Source organism: Talpa occidentalis, unplaced genomic scaffold (assembly GCF_014898055.3).
Source record: "Talpa occidentalis isolate TD23 unplaced genomic scaffold, MPIMG_talOcc4v2.1 talOcc4.3, whole genome shotgun sequence".
NCBI lineage: Eukaryota > Metazoa > Chordata > Mammalia > Eulipotyphla > Talpidae > Talpa > Talpa occidentalis.
In genome coordinates, this window is record NW_023603184.1 from 1,636,097 (window position 1) to 1,656,992 (window position 20,896).

At 56.7% G+C, this 20,896-nt stretch overlaps 1 protein-coding gene across 4 annotated transcripts; it reads left to right on the forward strand.

Annotated features, from left to right (window-relative positions):
• On the forward strand, positions 1-20,896 carry SLC43A1 (solute carrier family 43 member 1). Of its 4 annotated transcripts, XM_037522237.2 has the most exons (15): positions 1-22; positions 592-758; positions 7,484-7,661; positions 7,846-7,901; positions 8,025-8,101; positions 10,339-10,431; positions 12,059-12,192; positions 13,010-13,188; positions 14,237-14,389; positions 14,474-14,509; positions 14,914-15,052; positions 16,999-17,140; positions 17,400-17,473; positions 19,037-19,160; positions 20,159-20,896. In XM_037522237.2, the coding sequence occupies exons 2-15, from the start codon at positions 605-607 to the stop codon at positions 20,294-20,296; spliced, it is 1,677 nt and encodes a 558-aa protein (XP_037378134.1). In that variant the 5' UTR covers positions 1-22; positions 592-604; the 3' UTR covers positions 20,297-20,896. The 4 variants fall into 4 exon arrangements, with proteins under 4 accessions (XP_037378134.1, XP_037378133.1, XP_054555174.1 ...); XM_037522236.2 differs by lacking the exon at positions 1-22 and having other exon boundaries at positions 348-758; XM_054699200.1 differs by lacking the exon at positions 1-22 and having other exon boundaries at positions 731-758; positions 7,510-7,661.

A 20,896-nucleotide genomic window follows, 5' to 3' on the forward strand; every position in this document is an offset into this window, starting at 1 on the left:
TGTTCGCCAGGACCGGGAGACTGTGGGGACAGGGGTCGCCGGGCGCGGAAGGGGGGAGGGCCCGCAGCCGCCCGGCCGCGGGAGAGGAGTGGTCTTATTGGGGTAACAGGAAGGGGGGGGGTCTTAGGCTGGCCTCAGACTTCCCCTTCCTCCTCTTGCTGGCTCCTAGGGGGTCCTTCCTGGCGCGGGAGGCCGGATACTGGCCAGCGGTGGCTGCAGGGCGCGCTCTGCCCCTGGCTGACCTTTGGGGGTTTGAGGGAAGTGCGGGCTTGGGCCGCGGGAGCGGGGTTCTGAGCGCCCTGGCACGGCTGGAGGGGCCCGGCAGCGCGCCAGGAAGCTGTTGCGCGCAGACAGGACCTTCGTTGTCTCCGATAGCGGCCCGGCGGGAGAGCAGCGCCGCGTGCGCCCCTGGCACTGCCAGTGCGCCAAGAGCCAGCTCAGTGGCACCCGCCGGGAAGCCTTGGGCTCTATGGGGCCTCCGTGAAGGCCCGCTCGCGGGTTGGCTCGAGGGGTGTCAGGAGCCACCATGATGCGGGACCCCTCCCAGGGGCCCCTGGGGGGCCCTTCGCTCAGCGCTCTGTTCCTGTGCAGGATCGCGGCCAGCATGGCCCCCACGCTGCAGCAGGCATACCAGAGGCGCTGGTGGATGGCCTGCACGGCTGTGTTGGAGAACCTCTTTTTCTCTGCCGTGCTCCTGGGCTGGGGCTCCCTGCTGATCATACTGAAGAACGAGGGCTTCTATTCCAGCTTGTGCCCAGGTATGCCCAGAAGGGGTCGGTCAGGCGGGGGAGGGCCAGCAGACGGGGAAGATGGAGGCCGAAGAGGACTCGCAGCTGAGCAGATGGAAAGCAACTGCTTCAGATGGAGCACTGGGCAGGGGAGTGGGACAGGCCCACTTCTTGAGCTACTGTCTAGATGAAGCCAAACTTCAATCCAGAAAATGGGTGCCATCGTGCCCAGTCTGCACCCCTTAACTTCACAGGATGCCGTGTATCTTGCTGGATTTCTAGATCCAGGACTCACCAGCAGTCATGAGCCTTTGACAGTCTCGGGTCTGGAGCAAGATGGGAACTCCTAGAAGTTCTCCACCTACCAGGCTGAGGGATTTCCTAGTGGGGGCTGTTTGTGAGGCTGAGACAGAGCTAGCCTACACAGTGGATTTGAACGTGAAGGGCCCGCATTCTTCCTGAGCCCCAGATCTTCGTCACCCATTGCTCAAAGCTAATAGACACATTTCCTCCCAGCCAGGCATTGCCCAGGGTCTCTGTTCCCACTGCAAAGCCACTCATACTTGGCTTTGTATGAGAGGCCCCGAAGGAAGCAGTGGGAATTCTCACACTCCTTGGGGGACAATAAACAATATGACAGCCATGACTGTCTGTCTGCAGGTGGTGGGGAGCAGAGGCTCCAAGTCCGATAGATAGCTTCCTTTCCTGGGGAGGAGAGAGCTGTGCCGAAAAGCTGAGCCTTAGGAGCTGGATGGAGGTGAAGTTTGGCTCCTACCATCCTCCTTTGCCTCTTCCTCCAACCACCTCTTTGTGGTGGAACAGACTTTGGAGAAATCCCAGGATCCCGGCTTCTACCACTCTTACCAGTGGGGTGACATTAGCCAGATCCTTAAAATGGTTTGCAAGCTGGGAAGAGCAACATTATCCCGTGGGGTGCTGCGACTGGCTACAGTGCTTGATAAAATAGCTAGTGTGTGTTTTGGGGCTTCTCCCAGCTTCTCCACTTAACTCCCTTGGGCCTCCTGCCTGGGCTGTGAGAAAACCGTTGCCTTGGGGTGGGGCTGGGGAGGCCTTGATCTCTGCTGCAGGCAGCACCTGTTCTACCTCGCGCTCCACTGCCCTTGCCATGGTTATCTGGAAGGAAGCAGCAGGTGGCACCAAATACAGGTGATGGGTGCTGGGGCTCAGGAGTGAAGATTAGACTTGGCAGCTGGCCTGGGGAGGCAGGTTGGGTCAGGAGGGGCAGGCCTGGGCTGAAATGATAGAAGCAAGCAGATAGGAGGGCTTTGGGAGAACCGCTTGCAAAGTCAAGGTTCCCTCTGCACTGTCTACCGGGAGATGGGCGAGGACCAGTCCTGTGTTGCCTAGTAGCAGTGAGGCCTGCCACTGTCCTTCTGGTGCCTTCTTCTGCCTTTCCAACTGTTTTTTTTTTTTTTTCTTGAATCAATTTTATTGAAGATGACAAATGACTTTACATCACCCATCTGGCTTGATAAGGTTTAACAACTGCATATATACCCCAGTAGCCATCCCCAAGATTAGTGTGTGCAGTGTCTCCCTCACTCGCCCATCCTCAAACAAACCCCTGCTTCCCCTTTGCTGCCCATCCCTCTACCTGGGACTTAACACGCTGAGTTTTATTAAGATAACAGCCACCTTCCTACAATTCACCTTCTTCAAGTGCACGATTTAATGGGTTTTAATATAGTCACTTGTGCCATCATGGCCCCGGTCATTTAGAACATTTCCTTTACCCCAAAAAGTATGGGGTAAAGAAACTTTAGCAGTACCTACTCTCCCCACCCCCACCGACCCCCAAGCACCATTCATTTTTTTTTTTTCTCTCTGTCATAGGTTTGCTTAGGACAAAGATTCACTTATTCCCAACACTTCATGTCAGTGGCATACCCCTCCGTGGACTTCAGTGACAAGCTTTTTTCCCCGAGCCTGAGGTTTTTAAGGTCATCCACGTGGGGGGCTGAGTTGGTTTCTTTGCATTGCTGGATAATACTCCATTGTCTGGAGCGACTGTGTTTTATTTATCCATCTACCAGTTGATGGATGTTTGGGTTGTTGCCACTCTTTGGCTTTTGTGAACAGTGTGGCATAAACACTGGCGCCCAGGCTCTGAGGTGGACCCTTGTCTTCCCTTCTTTTAGGTAGTGGGGTTGCTGGAGCAGAAGGGCACCCCGTTTCACGTGTTGAAATACCACTCGGTTGTTTCTCAAAGAGGACGCCCCATTTTACATTCCCTATGGGGGTCAGTGAGGGTCCCCATTCTCCAGTTCCCAGATAACATTTATTGCTTTTTTTTACAAATCATAGCCATGCTACTAGATGAAAAGCGTTCTCTTTTTGTGGCTTTGATTTGATTTCCCTAATGGCTAATGATGGTGAGCGTCTTCTTTTATTGTTAATATATGTATTTTTAAATGAAGTACCGTTATTTTACTCCCTTGTTAACATTTTCACAGGATTTCTCCCCCCACCCCAGTGTACTCAAGGTACCCTGAGCCTTCCTTTCTAGGGTCCCAAGAACAGAGCCAGGCTCCTGTGCCCTGTAGTGTTTGGAGACACAGACAGCCTGGTGTCCAACCTTGCTAGGTGTGATTTGGCTGCTTGAGCCCGCTACTTAACTTTCTTAACCGCTCAGCTACCCCATATGTAAGTGGGATTATAGTCCTTCCTTCTTGGGGCCGCTGTGGAAATGAAATGAGAGCAAGCACACTTGGGTGGGGCTTTGCGTTATGCTCTGGACCCAGCTTTGCCTTATCTGCTGTGTGACCTTGGGCAAGTTACCTCTCCTGCGTGTCCACTGCACAGTCTGTAAACAGAGTGGACAGCCCTCATCTTCCTTGCCACAGACCAATGATTGAGGACCAAATAGTTAGCAGATAGAAAATTCAGCCAATGCTCATTATTAAGGTATTCCTTTGGGGTTCCCTGAACACATCTTTTTCTTAGTGCTTTGTCCTCTCTTTCTTGAGGTACGTCCTGGGGATGCAGGGGTGTCACACCTTAAGGGGCCTCTGTTACTTAGAATTTTTTTTTTTTTTTTGTGGGACCCTCGCAGGTGGCCGGGGATCGAACTGGTGCTGCAGAGGCTGCGGGCAGCCTCGCAACCCAGCACTCAACCGCTGCGCCACCAGGGGAGGCCCTTGTTACTTAGAATTTAAGCAGGGCCTTTTGACTCAATTTATCACTTGTGGACTTAGTCCAGCATAAGTAGCAGGGTAATAAGACAGTGGCTAAAGTTCGTTAAGCATTTTGCATTTGCTAGATAGATCTTCAGTCCTAACAACCAATCTGTGATACTGCTATTATTGACTCCATTTTATAGAAGCAAAAGCTGAAGCTCAGAGATGCTAAGTTGCTTGTCAGAGGTCACACAGCTAATAAATTAGGAGCAGGGTGAAGATTCAGCCCCAGAGCTGACTCCAGAACCTTTCTCCTGGGCCTCCTGGGAACAGTATGAATGCTACCCCCCACCTCCTTCAGCTCAGCGTTCTCCTGGGGGACGGGGGTCCAGCCACAGACAAGACAACCAACCAGAGCGCAGCCCTACAGGTGTTTTGGTAAATGTGATGTCAGCTGCAGGACAGTGAAGCCTTGGAGTAAGTGAGTGAGGGCTCACTGATCTGGGGGATGCAGGACACGGGATCACTTTATGATATTCGGGGTGTCCAGCCATTGGCAGAGCCAGTCTCTCAGCAGTGGCAGCCACAGTCCCCACAGACAGGATCAGAGCCTTGGACTTTCACAGCCAGGAGCTGGGATTTGAACACACTCTGTCTGACTCCAGAGATAGATGCTTCACCATGACCCGGCATTCTAGGGGTCCCCAGGCTGTGTCCTTTGTACTTCCCTAATCTTACCATTTCTTTTTTTTTCCCTAAAGATTTATTTATGCATACAAAAGCTGGGGCGCAGGTCAGAGGTGTGGGTGTGGGGGGATGAGAGGATTCACCAGAGACAGAGTGGGGAATAGAACAGGCAGATTGACCAAAGTACACTGCTGAGGGGAGCAGTGGGCGAGACAGGAGAGGTCTGCTGCTCCATGTGGGTTGCTCCCTGGCCGGCTGGGAATTGAACCTGTGCTGCAGTGGCTACAGATAGCCTCATAGGCTGCGTCCCAACCCTTGAACCACCAGGGAGGCCCACCCAATCTTACCATTTCTTTACACCATAGATACTGTAACTTGATACTGCCTTTTAGATCAGCCCCCTTGGAAACGATTAGCCACATTCTAAAGTGCAACATCCCTGGAATCTTAGGTTTGATGATACACGCGCACGCACACACACACACATACACACACATGCACACAAACTGTACATGTACATGTTCAAATAACTAAAAACTATGAAACAAATCATTCATCTACCTCCTAGATCTCCTCCAGCCCCCACGTGCTTTGCCTGCCACATTTGGGGAAACATTGTTTCCCTGGCTGCTAAGCCCAGCTCTGTCACTAAGTATGATTCCCTGACCTTCCTCATGCCTCACTTGACTGGTCTGTAAAAGTGGGAAGGTGACTTGCTGAGACTTTTGTTGTAACTGACATAGAGGTCTGGGAGGTCCTAGCCTCTTGGGCTGGCCTCCTTCTTCCTGTAGAAGCTTTAGAAGTGGTTGACTTTGCTCAACCACTCTCAGTGAACAGGCCCCAAGAACAAGCTCCTATGAGACAAACTCACAGGAGACTGATGATAAATGGTAGAAATGAATGGATTGGTAGACTTGAGTTCTTAATAGTCTGGAATTCTCCAACAGCGGAAGACACATTTCTTGGCAGCACAGGGATGAGCTGGGAAAACTGCCTACACTGCCTTGTTGAGGACAGACAGGTCCAGTGGTGCAGGGGACAAGTTCAAGATTGTGTTGAACTTGACTCTGAGCCTGCCCTTACGATGCTGTGTGACTGAGATGCTTTGCTTCTCAGAGCCTCTCCATCTACGCGATGGGTTCTGTATCACTTTTTAGAGTTGTTTACAGAACTAAATGAGATGTTCTATGAAAAATCCTGGCACAAAGTGAATGTTAATTGAGAGTTAGTGGGACTGTTTGTGTGAGAAAGTTCACTTGATCAGGAAAGACTTAGAAGTGGGGACCGTGTGTTATCTGGGGGCTGCAAACTCGAATGCCAACAGGGACCAGGCAGCTTTTGACAACCGAGTAAGGCTGGGCAGCTGTAAGATGGAAATATCTGGGAGCTGAAGAGAAGTAAAGACTCATGTGGCCTGGAGAATGTCAGCTTTGGCAAAAAGGGGTGACCTCTGCTCAGTCCCAGCAATGGCCAGGTCATCTGACTTCCTAGAAGCCAGACTGCTAAGATTTTTGTGTAGTATCTCTGGCTGTAGACTAGCACCCAATTAATATTTGCCATCTAAGCCAAACATATGGGCCATTGCAGGCCCCTCTTTGCAGCCTCTGGCATAAATCCTCTGCATTTCTTCCTGTTTTACCCACTGTCACGGCGCCTGTCATCTGGTTGGTGTCTGATAAGTATGTGTAGGTTGAATAAATAGATGTGGACAAACCTGGTGGAGGAATGAACAGCAGTCACGAAGATCACTCATTTGTGGGGCCAGCCTGAGCCCCCAGGCTGTGTGGTCTGCCCTACTCACTTCTCCTCGGTGCCAGCTTCCCAGTACCCAGGGTGCTTCCTCCCCGGTTCGACCAGTACTCGTGGTCTGAAAGTTCTCCCGTATGTTCCTCCTTCCATTCACACATGGGCTCACCCCCCTTCCGGAATCTGCAGTCGAGTCTGCTCCCCTCTCCCGGCATGCAGTATTATTTCAACCTCCCATTTTTTTCTCTACTCAGCACCCATCACTCTTTAAATCAATGCCCATTTGTTTCCCTGTTCATTTTTTAATATAAACCCCATGAGAACTGAGAGCTTCTGTCCTCTTTATTCACTGTGGGGCCCAGGCACCTGGGGAAGAGGGTCACACATCTCGACCCTCTAAGGGCATCTCTGGCCAGGCCCTGTGCAGAGATCTGGGTCCACGCTCTTCAGCTGACTCTCCCAGGAGCCTGAGGGTCCTGCCCCCTCTGCTCTTCCCACGGGCAGAGGGCTCCAGCTCAAGTAAAGACGCTGCTTGTCCAAGGTTGCACAGCTAGCGAGGATGGTAGTAGAGCTTCAAACTTGGCCTGTCTGCCTTCCAGGTACACCCTGAGTGTGCTCTTGGCAGTGATGCTTAAGCAGCAAGTAGGCAGTGGAGCAGCAGCCTCATGATTCGCTGGGCACTGGATGAAGTCCCCCTCCTGCCCCTGCCACCAGCCTTTTTCACTCACTTGTCACAGCTCCAAGTTGGCAGTTCACCTGAAGGGCATGGGAGCCAGTTACATGTGCGATGGAGTCAGGTTCCAAAGGCTTCTCCAGGGGGTCACCTCCAGGTGAACTTCTCAAAGGTGCTGGAGGGCCTAATTCAGCACCTGGAGAATGGGGGTACTTTGGCAGCAGACTGGGGCGGGCATGAGTTGATGCAGTGATTGTTGAGAACAGTGCCTAGAACATAGTTAGGTGCTCAGTAGATGTTAGCTATTATTTTGTCAGAAAGTCATTTGTGGGGAAAACTCCTGTGCCTATGGAGCCCCCTCCCCACCAGAGTAGATACAACTCTGGGCGTATCTAGAGCCACCTGGCTGGCGGTAAGTCAGGGGTGGGATTTGTGCACAGGCCTGAGCTCGGCCGCTCTCCCCACCCAGCTGCTCCTGCTGTGGGTGTTCTGAACCCCCTTCCCCTCCGCAGCTGAGAACACCACCAACACCACGCAGGGTAAGCAGCCCAGGTGCCCGAGCTGCGACAGCCAGGACGAGATGCTCAACCTGGGCTTCACCATCGGCTCCTTCGTGCTCAGTGCCACCACCCTGCCCCTGGGGATCCTCATGGACCGCTTTGGCCCCCGACCCGTGCGACTGGTTGGCAGGTGAGGCGACTGGGCCAGATGTGGGGAGCAGGAGGGCAGGGACAGAGCCTGGCAGCCCCGCTCAGGGACCCGGGTTTGACCCCTGGGGCAGGGGAAGAAGCGGGTTGCGACCCTGAGCCAAGCTGCACAGCGAGAAGGGGCACAGGAGAGGGGAGGCTCAGTGTTTCCCTGCCCATCTCCACAGCGCCAGCTTCGCTGCATCCTGCACTCTCATGGCCCTGGCCTCGAGGGACACCAAAGGTGAGATGTCTGGCCTCACACACCCCACCAGAAAAGAATGGGTGGGACGAAAGTGGATATTTACCCTAGCTCCTGCCCTTGGCCTCCATGACTCCCCAAACGTCCTCATCCACCCCTTTCCAGTTCTGTCTCCGCTGATCTTCCTGGCGTTGTCCCTGAATGGCTTTGGTGGCATCTGCCTAACGTTCTCCTCACTCACAGTGAGTATGACAGGTCCTGGCTTGCAGGAAGGCACCCAGGAGTGGATGGGGGTAGGAGTGGGTAAGGGTGAGAGGGGGTGGGGGCAGCAGACACAAGTGGATGTGTTTGTGTGAGCGTGCAGGCTGCTGCTGAGAGTGGATGTGAGTCTGTGTATGTAGAGGCTGCGTGTGTCAGTGTGGATGCTGGTGCATGTATGTGTGTGTGTGTGTGTGTGTGCCCTGAGCCCACAGTGTTTGCTGAGCTCTGTTCTAGGCACTGGGGCTACAGCACAGATTGACAACAGCCTGGCCTGGAAGCTTCTTGGAGTTTCCTGGAGGGGGTTAGTGGTGCAGGCAACCCCAAACACGAGTAAACTAATAAATTATGTCTGCAGTTATTAGTGCTGGAAAGAAAATAAAACTAGGTAATATGATAGTGACACGGAGGGAGCTTGCGGCTCTGTGTATGTGTTGCCACCCAGGAGTTTGGCCCTGAGTAGGTAAATGTATGTGACCGTGTTAGATTGAGGCATATAAAATCGCTTCCCTTGACAGTGTTTGATCTCCCAACACTGGCCCCCCACCCCCCAAATTCGACTTCTTTCTTGCGTGTGCGTTTTGTGCGGGTGTATATTTTTACGCATGTGAAGTGAGTACGAGAGTTAAAGGCTGATGAGTGTGTGGTGGAGGAGGGGTTCCTGGCTGGGCCAGACTCGGGATCGGACTGTTTATCTCGCATGAGGGCCAAACTGGGTGTTTTTGGCTGAATTTCCCCTCACCCAGCAGCCGCTTTAATTCCAGCCCGGGACATTTCACAACTCTCTAAGGAAGCGGATCTCTTCCTCCCGGTCCCGCCTCCGCAGCCCCTTCTCGCTGTGCAGCTTGGCTCAGGGTCGCGACCCGCTTCTTCCCCTGCCCCAGGGGTCGAACCCGGGCCCCTGCGCGGGGCTGCCAGGCCTGGGGGGGCGGGGGGGACTCGGCCGGCAGCCGGCCCGCGGCCCCGCCCCCTGCCCCGCCGCCGGGCCTCTCCAGCCAATGGCAGGGCGCCGGCCCGCCCCGCCCCCGCGCCGGCCCCGCCCCCGGCCCTGCGCGCGGCCGCGGCCAGGACACGGCGAGTCAGGACGTCCAGTGCCGCCCAGCCCGGCAGCCAGGGTCACCCGAGACCGCCCCGCGCCCGCCCCTCGCTCGCACCGCGCTGGGCGGACCCTTTGGGGGTGGGGGACGCCGAGAGCCCCGCGGCTGTCCAGGTCCTGGGTCCTGGCACCCTTCCTGGCGTCCTTGGCAGGGTGCCTTGCAGATGCAGGATGCCAGGGCAACTGCCCGGAGTCGGGGGTCAGCCTGGCCCCAACCCCCCGCTTCAGGGCCGCCGGAAGGTCGATGGGGCACTCCGCTCTCTTGTTACCCACCTACCTGCCTGTCCAGAGCGATTTGAGGTCAACTTCTCGAGGGGCTTTGCCCTCTGTGGAGAGGACTTAAGCTTCGCGTGGCATCTAAGGCAATTCCCTCTTGCGGGGTTCACCCACCGGGGGCATGGTAGGGCCCGAGGAGCTGTAGCCAAGGGCGGCGTGACTTTGCTTTCCCCTCCCCTGAGGGCCTGGCTGAGGTCAGTGAGCAGAACATAGGATCAATTAATTCTCTACTGGTGGGAGTTCTGGGCCTGCGCCGTGGGGCAGAGGCGCCTCACCTGGGCACCCCGACCCTCCCCGAACCCCACCTCACCTCCCGAGTCCTCCCCAGGACTTGATGGCGCTCAGCAGAAGCTGGACTGTGATCTTTCTGGCTCCTGGGAGGGTTAAGGGGCACTGTTACAGAGTTGCCCGTGCTCACAGCCCTGGGGGCTGGGACGGAGGGAGGTCGGTCAGAGCAGGCCAGGGAGCTGCCCGCTGCACTGTGAACTTGAGCACACTTTCCCTCTCTGGTTCTCAATTTTCTCATCTGTCAAATGAGTTGCACTAGATCAGTTTCAGAAAACTCCAAGGGGTTACAAAAGACATCCCCTGATAAAGGGGCTCTGTAAGTAACTAACTTGGGAAACCCTGGGGTTAAACAAAATGGACAGTGTCTCTTGGCGAGCACTCCTGGGGGCCTCGGAGATGCTGAAGTGGCTGGGGGCCACGTTGATGTCTTAGAACCTTCCTGTCCCTCACTCAGGACTGCTGGCCTCCGTCCCCACCCGTTTCCTCAGGTGGGGCTGAGAAAGAGGAGCCCTGGGCTGGCATCAGGGTCTCTCCTGCTCACGGGCTGCTCTTCTCCCGCAGCTCCCCAACATGTTTGGGAACCTGCGCTCCACCTTCATGGCCCTCATGATTGGCTCCTACGCTTCTTCTGCCATCACCTTCCCGGGAGTCAAGGTACGCGCTGCGGGGGAGGGGCCACAATGAGCTCACTTGGGTCTGGTTGCGGTGACACCAGAATGGGGTGGAGCTGGGCAGGTCGTGGCTGGTATGTCTGGTGACCCATTTCCTGCCAATAGAGGTCAAGGTCAGTCCCCACTCTGGCTGGGAGAAGCACTGAGGCGGCCTGGGAAGGGTCCGGGCACAGCTGCTGACAGTAGCCGGCCTGCTTTGCTCCCCTCTGTTCCTTTATACTCGTCCCGCTCTGGGTCTTCATTCCCTTGCCTGGTCGGTGCAAGTTTTCTTAGCAGCTCTCTCTGCCTCTCCTCTTTTCCCTCTAATTTGTCACACATATGGCCTCAAGAATGATCTTAGGGGGAGGGCTGGCTCTGCCGACAGAATCAGGTCCAAACTTTTGCATGCCTTCAAGGCGCAACTCTCTGATCTCCCCCAACCTTCCTGGCCCCTGCCTTGGAGAAGTTAGGTGATGGGGTTTGGACTCACAGCCTGAAGGCCTGCTCCAGGCAAGCTTGCAGCCTCTGTTCCTTCCTCCAGTATCTAGATCTCTCAGTGCTTTTCCCGCGGGTCACAGTATGTCCCCCAGATTCCACCTTGGGCAGTCATTTGTTAGTTTCAGAGGTGCTTGCTCCACATCTCCAAAGGCATTTGAGGGTGTGCTTTGGTGGGGGTGACCACCAAAGCCTGTTGGGGCGCTTTGGTGGGGTGACCACTAAAGGCTGTTGCAAGCATGCAGGGTGGCAGTTCTCCCTTCTCTTCAACCAAGAGAGTGGATTTTGGGGCATCAGATCTCACTCCTACTCATTAGGAGTGGCATCCTTTGAAATTCTGTCCTGCCCCTGGGGAAGAAAGTGCCTCAGCCCCAAGCTGAGGAGGAGCAGAAGTTTTCTTCCACAGCAGTGGAACTCCGGGCTGGGCCCTGAGGGCAGGGCACAGGGTGACAGGGAGGACAAGAGAGAAGACATTGCCTGCAAGTCCCTGGCTTCCCCAGTATGGGGGCTGGCACATTGGCATGGAATCCCAAGCTGTTCCGGGACTAGAGGCCTTGGGCAGAGTGCTTGCACACCCCCCACCCCCCAGGTTGTTGCACCTGGGCGCACCTGTGAAAGGTGAGATAAGGCTTCTCAAATCTGGTTTGTCTTTCCCCCAGCGAACCTGCCAGGAAGGGGCAGGATAAACACAGTTACCTAAAACATTCATTTTCCTCTTTTGTATATAAAGTGAAACAACATTTTGTGTGGGAAAAAATCTGTGTGGAGTCATAGGCAAAATTTGCCTTGCTTTTTAAGAACAATTATTAAAACATCGCAAGGAAAAATATGATTTTAATGAGCAAAATTTTCTTATTAAAAAAATAATAATTTAGATCTGAAAGATGCTGTGAGTTTGTGGCCAGAAAGTTCAACCCCCCATGGCAACATCTTCACTTCTCTGTGCTAAGAGTATGGGGGCTTCTAGGTCTCACTTAGCTTCTGGCTGTGGTTTCCTCATCTGCACACTGGGTACAAAGAATGGGGTAGAGGAGGCCTTTCCCAAGGCCTCTGAGGCCTGGGTTCTCCCTGTGCCTGGAAAAGGCAGCTCTGGGGCCAAGCGGCCTCCCCCATGGGCCCACCTTCTCACCCCACAGCTGATCTACGACGCCGGCGTGTCCTTTACCGTCATCATGTTCACCTGGTCTGGCCTGGCCTGCCTCATCTTCCTGAACTGTGCCCTCAACTGGCCTAGCGAGTCCTTTCCTGCTCCTGAGGAAGCCAACTACACGTGAGGCCCCGTGGGGGGCTGGGGTGGGAAGGGGACTTGCTCCATGGAGCGGAAGGGAAGGCCAGGGCTGAGGGGGTGTGCTGGGCAGAATCAGCCTCAGAGTCAGAGACCCGGATCTGCAGATCACCTGAGCTTTGGCCCTCTGCTTTCATCAGAGACTGCCCACCTCACCTGATCTTAATAGACCTGGTGGCTGTTAATACTATCCTTCCCAGGTTCTGAGGATAGGATTAGAGGAGGGGGGACGCAAGGGCAGTAAGCCTGAGGACCCAAAGGAATCAAATACCCTCCCTTTGTGGGGCAGCCTGAACGTCAGCTTTTCTCAACTCTCAGCCCAGCTGGGGCCGGGGGCCAATGCCCCACTGCTCGGCACATAAGGTGCCAAATAGCTGACATTTATCTGGTGTCCACTCTGTGCCAGGCTCTGTGCTGGCCTCATACTACTCTCAAATAGCCCACGTGTGGATTCTGTTATTCACTCCATGGATAACAAAGGCACAGGGAACAAAGTGGCTCCCCTAAGGTCAGAGCATTGAGGAGGGGAGCAGAGGTTGGAAGCAGGCTCTCTAACTTGAGTCTGAGTTCTTAGTGCTGCCTCCATGGCAACAGAACAGCCCTTACTGGGCATGTGTGATAAGCTGGGCCCTGATGGCAGACACGAGCCCTACACTTGGCAGGACGCTTATCAGTGGGCCTGTCAGTGCTGTGTCTAGGGGTGCTCGCTCCCCACCCCCCACAGGCCAGGGCAGCTCCAGGACATAGGCTGTTGAGGGTGTGCCCTGTGTGGCTGGTCCCCACATGGCCTGGCCTCTGGCAGGAAGAAGATCAAGCTCAGCGGGCTGGCCCTGGATCACAAGGTAACGGGAGACCGCTTCTACACCCACGTGACCACCGTGGGCCAGCGGCTGAGCCAGAAGGCCCCCAGCTTGGAGGAGGGGGCCGACGCCTTCATCTCATCCCAGGATGTCAAAGGCCCCTCAGACAAATCTCCTGAGAGTGAGTGTCTGGTCCAGGTGCCCGATTTGGGAGCAGGGAGGTGGGTCCTCGGGCTTAGTGCCCCTGGATGCTCATTATCTCCCTCACTGGTCCTCAGAACACCCCATGATGTAGGTGGGCATGATCCTCACCTACAGAGCTGGCAGGGAGGGGAACAGAGCTCGGAGAACTCGGGGGGTTCAGACTCTGGAGCTCTCTGCTAGATTCCTGGGATGAGGGAAGAAAGAGCTTCCAGAATGGGGCAGGGTCTCCAGGCTTGTGGGCCAAGTGGTTTTAGCCCGGTTCCCTGCAACCTCTGAGTCTGGGAGGATCCCGTAGTGCCAGGTGCGCCTCCTCCCAGCAGGACCCTTTACCACCTGGCCGGCCAGTGCCCCCTGCTGGCCAGAGCCGGATACTGCGCTGCCCCGGGCCGGGGGCCTCTGCGCCCTGCTCTGGCTGCAGAGGGGGTTTGCGTCCCGTGTCTCCATCACTGACCAGGTGGCTTGGCGCCACTTAATCCTGCTCTCAGTTTCCTCATCTCTTGCCTTGATAACACCCACCTCGCAGGGCCAGGGAGGTTGGTGGGGAGGCCTGGGCGACGCCAGGATGAGGCAGCTCTGTGTGCACGCGCGACCTGCGCATCCCTGCAGAGCAAGGGCGCTGCCCCGGGCTGGCCCGTGGCCTCCAGCCCCGGAGCTCGGGCGGGTGGCTGGGCGCCCTCCCTGAGTCGCAGCTTCCTCTCTGTGAAATGTGATGACGGGGTTGGTGGGGGCTTGATTCAGTGGGACAAGGCACGCCGGGGGTGCAGCGCGTGGCAGGCACTTGATACACAGCAGCGGAGTCACCGCTGCACCCCGCGCAGGGCGCGTCTCCAGAACCCCCCGGACGTGTCCCGTGGAGATAGTTATAGAGCTGGGCGAGAACCCGGCGGCCAGGGAGTCGGAACCCCTCATTTTCAAAGAAGCCAGTCCCTCTCCAAAGGCGCAGCCCCCCTCAGCACCACCGGAGCTGGGACAGCGGAGGGAATGGAAGCTCTGGGGCTCAGGGGCGCCCCCTGCTGTCTCCCCAGAGTCTGTCCCCTTTCGCAAGAGCCTCTGCTCCCCCGTTTTCCTGTGGAGCCTCCTCACCATGGGCATGACTCAGCTGCGGATCATCTTCTACATGGCGGCCATGAACAAGATGCTGGAGTACGTCGTGATGCACAGCCCGGAGCCTGGTCTTGGTGAGGCTGCCGGGTCCACTGCGCTGGGTGGGGGTCCCCAGGGTCCCCCTGGGAGCGGCTCTCACCCTGGCTTTCCCCCAACAGGGGTGGATGACCTGCGACAAAGGGCAAGAGAGACAGGTAGGGGCAAGAAAACTGGGGCCCCGACCCCCATGCACCCCACCACTGCCCACCCCAAAGGGGGCCTGGATTCGCCTTTGCCAACCTGGGCATTTGGGAGCTCTCAGAATCTGGGGCCAGGGGCAGGCATTTTGGGCACTCCTGCTCCTCCCCCAGAAGTGGGAGCAGTGCCCACTGGGCTGCTGGCACCCCTCATGCCAGCGCCTCACCCTCATGCCAGCGCCTCACCCTCGTGTTTTGCTGTAACTTTGGGACAGCGTGGAGGGGACTACACGGTGTGTGGATACTAGGGAGGGTCCTGTTGGCTGGAGGTCACTGTTGGGTCTTGAACTGTGGGGTCCCACTGCTTGTGCACTTGCCATGTTAATCCACACAGTCCCCTGCTTCTCTTCCCCTCCTCCCAGTTGGGTTGTACTCCTCCATTTTTGGGGCCATGCAACTGCTGTGCCTGCTCACCTGCCCCCTCATCGGTTACATCATGGACTGGCGGATCAAGGACTGCGTGGACGCCCCCAGGGAGAGCGCTGCCCCTGGAGACACCAGGTGACCTGTGCAGGGTGGTGACAGCAAGTAGTCAGAGCTCTTCATTCTGTGTGACTTCACACCGGCACCTCGTGTCCTTCCTCCAAGCGGCCGGGGGGAGCAGGGTTGTGGTTATCTGTTGCGCAGATGAGCAGCCTGAGGCTAGGAGGGGCCTGGCTTGCTTGATAATTAGTGGCGCTACCCGTGCACAGCACCCTGCATTGTCCGCCTGGACCTTCGACAGGTCTCTGGTAGGTCTCCTCACTCAGGAGACAAGGAAGCTAAAGCACAGAAAGGCCAAGTAACTTACCCAGGACCACACAGCTTTTGGTTATTAGGGCACATTGTGAAGCCACCTTTTTTTTTTTTAAACCTTTTTTAGAAAATAGTTTTTATTGCTCTAACGTTGGAATATAGCACTGTATACGATGTAGGGGCTTAGATTGACCCTCCACAAATACATGTTACCCAAAGCACCGTAGTCCTCACCATGATCCCCCAAGTTCCTTCTTTGTTCCTCTCCCCTTGGGTAGCCTCAACTCTGCAGTCAGGTTTCTAGGGTTTGTTTTAGTTTGATTTTGTCTGTTCATTTGTCTTGGACCTTCTTAAGGTTAGCTGGAGGTAGAGTTGGTGTTTTAGAGATCTATTGCTCTACAAACTAAATTGCCCCCGAATCTGATCTCTTTCAACAGCAGACACTCACAGCCTCGCATCATTTCTCAGAGCCAGGAGTCCGGCAAGGACTTTGCTGCATGGTTCTGGTTCAGTCTTTTGAGCTGCTGTACCACAAACTGCAGTGAGGTGGCTTATTCCTCCCAGTCTGGAGGCTGGAGGTCTGAGGCAAGGGTGCTAACATGGTTGAGCGAGGGGTTCTCCTGGGTTGCAAACTTCTGGGGCCCCGGCTGGCAGCAGGAGCCTCTTATATAAAGACACGAATCCCATGATGAAGCCCTGTCCTTATGACCTAGGCACGGCCCAAAGGCCCCTCTCCTGACCCTCACATTGGGGTTGCAACATGCACATTGGGGGATAGGGCAGCACAAACCCTCACACCATTGCAGGGGCTCCCAGAAGCTGTGGTCAGCTGAGGCCAAGGCTGTAGTCATCTCAAGTGTTGACGGGGTGAAGGATCTTCCCCTGGCACCACCTGGGCCTCCGTGGAGTGATCTAAGAGAGCGAGACCTGGACAGAAGCTGCTGTGTGGATACTAGGGAGGGTGTGTGGATACTAGGGAGGGTCCTGTTGGCTGGAGGTCACTGTTGGGTCTTGAACTGTGGGGTCCCACTGCTTGTGCACTTGCCATGTTAATCCACACAGTCCCCGTTCGTCCTAACGCGGTGGGAGAGGACACTGGGAGAGAAGGCTGCTAAGAATAATCCACTGGTTTCCTCACGACCAGCAGTGCCCGGGACTGGCACCCAGCCTCCTCCCCTACCCTCTGCTCCTGATGGCCAGGGTCCATGAATAGGGACCAATGGGCAGCCCGCCCTCATCCCAGCCTACTGACTTCTCCCCAGGGCTGGCATCGGGGCCTTTGATCATGCCAGAGAGAGGGGCTTGCTGGGCAGTTAGGGGTCCAGCTGCTGCCCCTAGGGTGACATCTTTTGTCTAGGTTGGTGGACACAGACCTTTCCTGGGGGGCTCCAATGAAAGTCAGTGTGGCACACCCCATTCTCCCCCTTCCATCCTACCCTTGATTTGCAGGCTTTGGTGGGCATGAGAAGGTCGTGAGGGAGTTGTCAAAATGCAGATTCCTGAGGCCTCCCATTCTGAGGTCTGGGGCTGGGCCCTGGAATCTGAATTTTAAGAAAGGCCCCAGGGGATGCTTTGAGAAGCAGAGGGTGGAGAGATGGCTTTCTATCTTTGCTGCTTACCCCTGAGACAAAGGCAGATGAGAGGGGCAGGGGCCAAGAGCTGTGGGCCGGTAGAGGCAGTGCCAGTGACGGCCCGTGGCCTATCCTCCTCAGGGATGGGGTTGCCAGCAAGTCTGCGAGACCACGCTACAGCAGAGTCCAGAAGCTCACCAATGCCATCAACGCCTTCACCCTGACCAACCTGCTGCTTGTGGGCTTTGGCATTACCTGCCTCATCAACAACTTATACCTCCAGGTACCCTGCTCCCCCTCCAGCCCCCAGGTGTGCCCCCAAAGGCACTGCTCACGGGGGCCAGCCTTCCAAGAGTCCAGTTCTCACCCTCTGGGCCTGACGATGTGGAGGCTTTCCCAGAAGTTTCTAGTGGATCTGAAAGTAGGGGGTGGGCATGTAGCCTGGCCCCGCAGCTCCATGAAGATCCCTTTCCCTCTTCACCTTACCTGCCTCCTTCCTGCCCACCCTGCCCCTAACCTCTTCACTCTCCTTCTCGTTCCAGTTTGTGACCTTTTTCCTGCATACCATAGTCCGAGGCTTCTACCACTCGGCCTGCGGAGGGCTCTACGCCGCAGTGTGAGTCCCTGGCTGAGCGGCCTTCCTGGGCTTCCCCTGGGACCAGGGCACCCTAGATACCCCTTAACTAACCCCTCATCCCCATGGCCCTGCCTCCCCAGCCTCCCTGGGAGGCTGAGAGCTGGGGGTTGGTGAGCGCCGCCTGAGCGGCCCGGCCCTCTCTCCCAGCTCTTCTGATGAGGGGGGTCACTTTTTCAGAGGCAGCGCCCCCTCTTCAGAACAACCCCAGGGTCAACAAGCTTTCCCCAGGGGAGGCCGAAACGCTCCCTTGATGACCCTTGAGTCCCCAGTCTGCTCCTGGAACGGCCCCCACGGTGGCCTCTGTCCCCTGCTGGCCCTGCAGGCTTTTCTGGACAAGTCATGTCTGCCCCCCTGTGTCCCTGCTTGCTGTCGGCGCCTGACGCTTCCTTGACCCCTTCTCTTCTGCTCTCCACGCCAGTCAGGCGCTGGGCCTTGGCACTCCCCGGGGGTGGGATGGAGCAGGAGCGGTGACAACATGGTAACTGCCCCGCAGCCCGTGGCAGGCACAGCACCCCCTTCCTGAAGCCTCACTGCAGCCATCTTGGCCGAGGGCAGCTCCGCGTCCTCACTCGCTTGGCCTTGGGGTTAGGCTTGGCTCTTCTCTCCCCCACGCTCCACATCCCGTCCATCAGGCCAGCCGCAATCCTGCCAGCCCCATGTTCCTCACACCGCAAATCTGGCCCCTTCTCCTTGGCTCCACCCATGCCGCTCCGCCTGGGCGGTTCCGAGCCTGCCACGGTCCCCGGCTGGTCCCCGCGGGCCTGCCCTTGCCCTGCCTCCGGCTATTTTTAACACAGGAGCGGGGGACACCTGTTAAACATAAGTCTCTCCACGTCACTCCATCGCTTCCCTTCTGGTCTCGCTCCCAGAGGAAGCCAAAGGCTTGATCGTGGCTTAAAAGACCCTGCAAGACCTGGCCCTGCCCTCTTCCTCCCCTCCGGCTCACCCTGCTTTGTCCACGATGGTCAGAATCCCCAACCCAGTTTTCCATGGGGCTTTTGCATTTCCCTCTTGCTAGAATATTCTCCCAGATATCCCAGGGCTTACCACTGGCTCGCCTTTTTCGGGCCTCCGCCTTTTTAGTGGTCGTCTTTTCCACAAGGGCTGCCCCTGGCCATCCTGTCCACATTTGCAGCCCTTGGCACCGCTGCCCCCCTAGTGTCTCTCCGTGCACTTACTGCTAGCGAACACGTGCATTTACCTGGCTCACCTGCCCCAGCAGAAGGCCGCCCCCCGAGGGCAGCCATCTCTGCCTGCTTGGCTTGAGGTATCTCTGGTCACCTAGAAGAGCACCTGGCACATAGGAGGCCCTCAGTGACCCTCAATATTTAAAACGCGCAAGTGCGGGAGACTAGCGATCCCTGTGGCTAGTGGAGGAAGCGGGACTGAGCGAGGCTGAGTTCCTTGCTGTTACCACATGGGGCCAAGGAGCCTGAATTTTAAGAGCCTGTCTGGGTAACACAGAACAGTGCTGGGGAAAGGCCAGGGTGCTGGGTCAGAGGGCAGCACCCCCCCTCATGCAGGGGCCCCTCTCCTCACCAGGTTCCCGTCCAGCCACTTTGGGACGATGACCGGCCTGCAGTCCCTCGTCAGCGCCCTGGTCGCCCTGCTGTCCCAGCCGCTCTTCACGACCATGGTGGGGCCCCTGAAAGGAGAACACTTCTGGGTGAGCGCTATAGGGGACGGGGCTCCTTCCGTTGAGTGCAGTCAAGGGGGGCGGGCGGGAATATGTGGTAAATCCCTCACTCCCCTCCTCTCAGCCCAGAGGTGCCTCTCAGGGCTCATCTGGGGGCTCCCTAGCTGGCTGCCCCGCCCGAGCCCCTCACGGTTTCAAATGCAAACTCCCCAGCCACCGAGTCAGCACCTGCTGGCCGTGGCCCCGAGGTGGCCCAGGGGACTGTTGATGTGGGCTCGTCCTGATCTGGTCTGTTATACCCTATGTAGGAGCCTTTCTCCAGCACCCCGAAAAGGGGTTCCTCCAAGCCCTCTCAGCTCAGACCCCACTGGGATGGGCGCAGCTGCTGCTGGTTTTATTAGAACGGCTCTTCCTCACCCTGGGTTGACATCTGCGTCCCTCAAGCTGACCTTCCATGTGCCCTGGGGTCCACTTGCCCCCCCCCAGCCCTCCTCCAGCCAGCAGCGTGGTAAAGTGACCGCCTGGGCTGAGTGCTTGCTCTGGGCTCTGCGCTGTGCATTTTGCTTGCTCAGTCTTTGCCACAGCAGCCCCGAGAAGGCAGCCACCCAAGCCCCTCTGACCACCACTGTCCAGGGCCTCCCAAGGCAGCAGCCTCTTCTCACCGCCCTGAGGGCGATCTCATTGTCAGCGTCCTCAGAGGCCGAGGTCCCCACCCCAGAAGCTCCCATTTCAGCAGCTGGACTGGCTCAGACTCCCTCAGAGCTATCTCCTTCCCTGTTTCCACCCAGAGGGGGTTTTACTCCAGGGGCTTCCGTGTTAGTGGGGGTTCCGGCCAGGCCCTGCCACTTTCCAAAGCTGCCGAGACAGAAACAGCAGCGGTTGGACCCCCCCAAGGGCTCACTATGTCATTCCAAACCAGGACCTGCAGCAAAAATGGCCGCCTCTGTCCATGGAGGTTAAGGAGGCTCCAGAGGGCGATGCGGGTGAAATGGCCCCTGCTTGACTCTGTCTCCCTCCTTGCCCTCAAGGTGAATTTTGGCCTCCTGCTCTTCTCGCTCCTGGGATTCCTGCTACCTTCCTACCTCTTCTACTACCGTGCCCGGCTCCAGAGGGAGTACACCACCAACTGGGAGGCCCCACTGAAGGCGCTCAGCAGCTCGGAGTGACCGCGTAGGCCTCTGAGGCCAAGGGACCTGGGTGCCAGGCCGCCAAGTCCTGAGCTACCAAAGAGAATGCCACACCCGGCTTTTCTACCTGTAACAGACGCACAGAGCCAGGGCCCGTGGATTTATAAATACCAAGAGAAGTTCTATTTTTGTAGGGACTTGCTAAAAGGAAAAAAAAAGCCCTAAAAAAAATTCCCCCAAAGCAACGCTCCATTGACTGAAGACAGCCCTGAGCTAACAGGATCAGGAGGCCAGGTGCCGGGCTGTCCTTTCTCTGGGCCTTTCTCCTAGGGGGCCTACCCCTTGGTGCCACCTGGGGGCTCTTGGGGTCAGCAAACAGGTCACCCCTGAGGTTCCAGCTATGCAATGCCCAGAGTGCGTGCATGTGTGTGCGTGCGTGTGCATGGGTGTGTGTGTATGAAACAACCTTCCCCTCAGAGGAAAGGGGCTGGAGGTGCTGGTGTGTCCTGGATGGGGTGTGTGTGTGGGGGAGGGTGAGCCCCTTCCAGGGGCTGGAGGGCAGGTTCCCTCCTGGTGCTGCTTCTTGCAGGTCTTAGAGGAAATAAAAAGGGAAGTGAGAGACTGGCTGGTGTGTGCCGT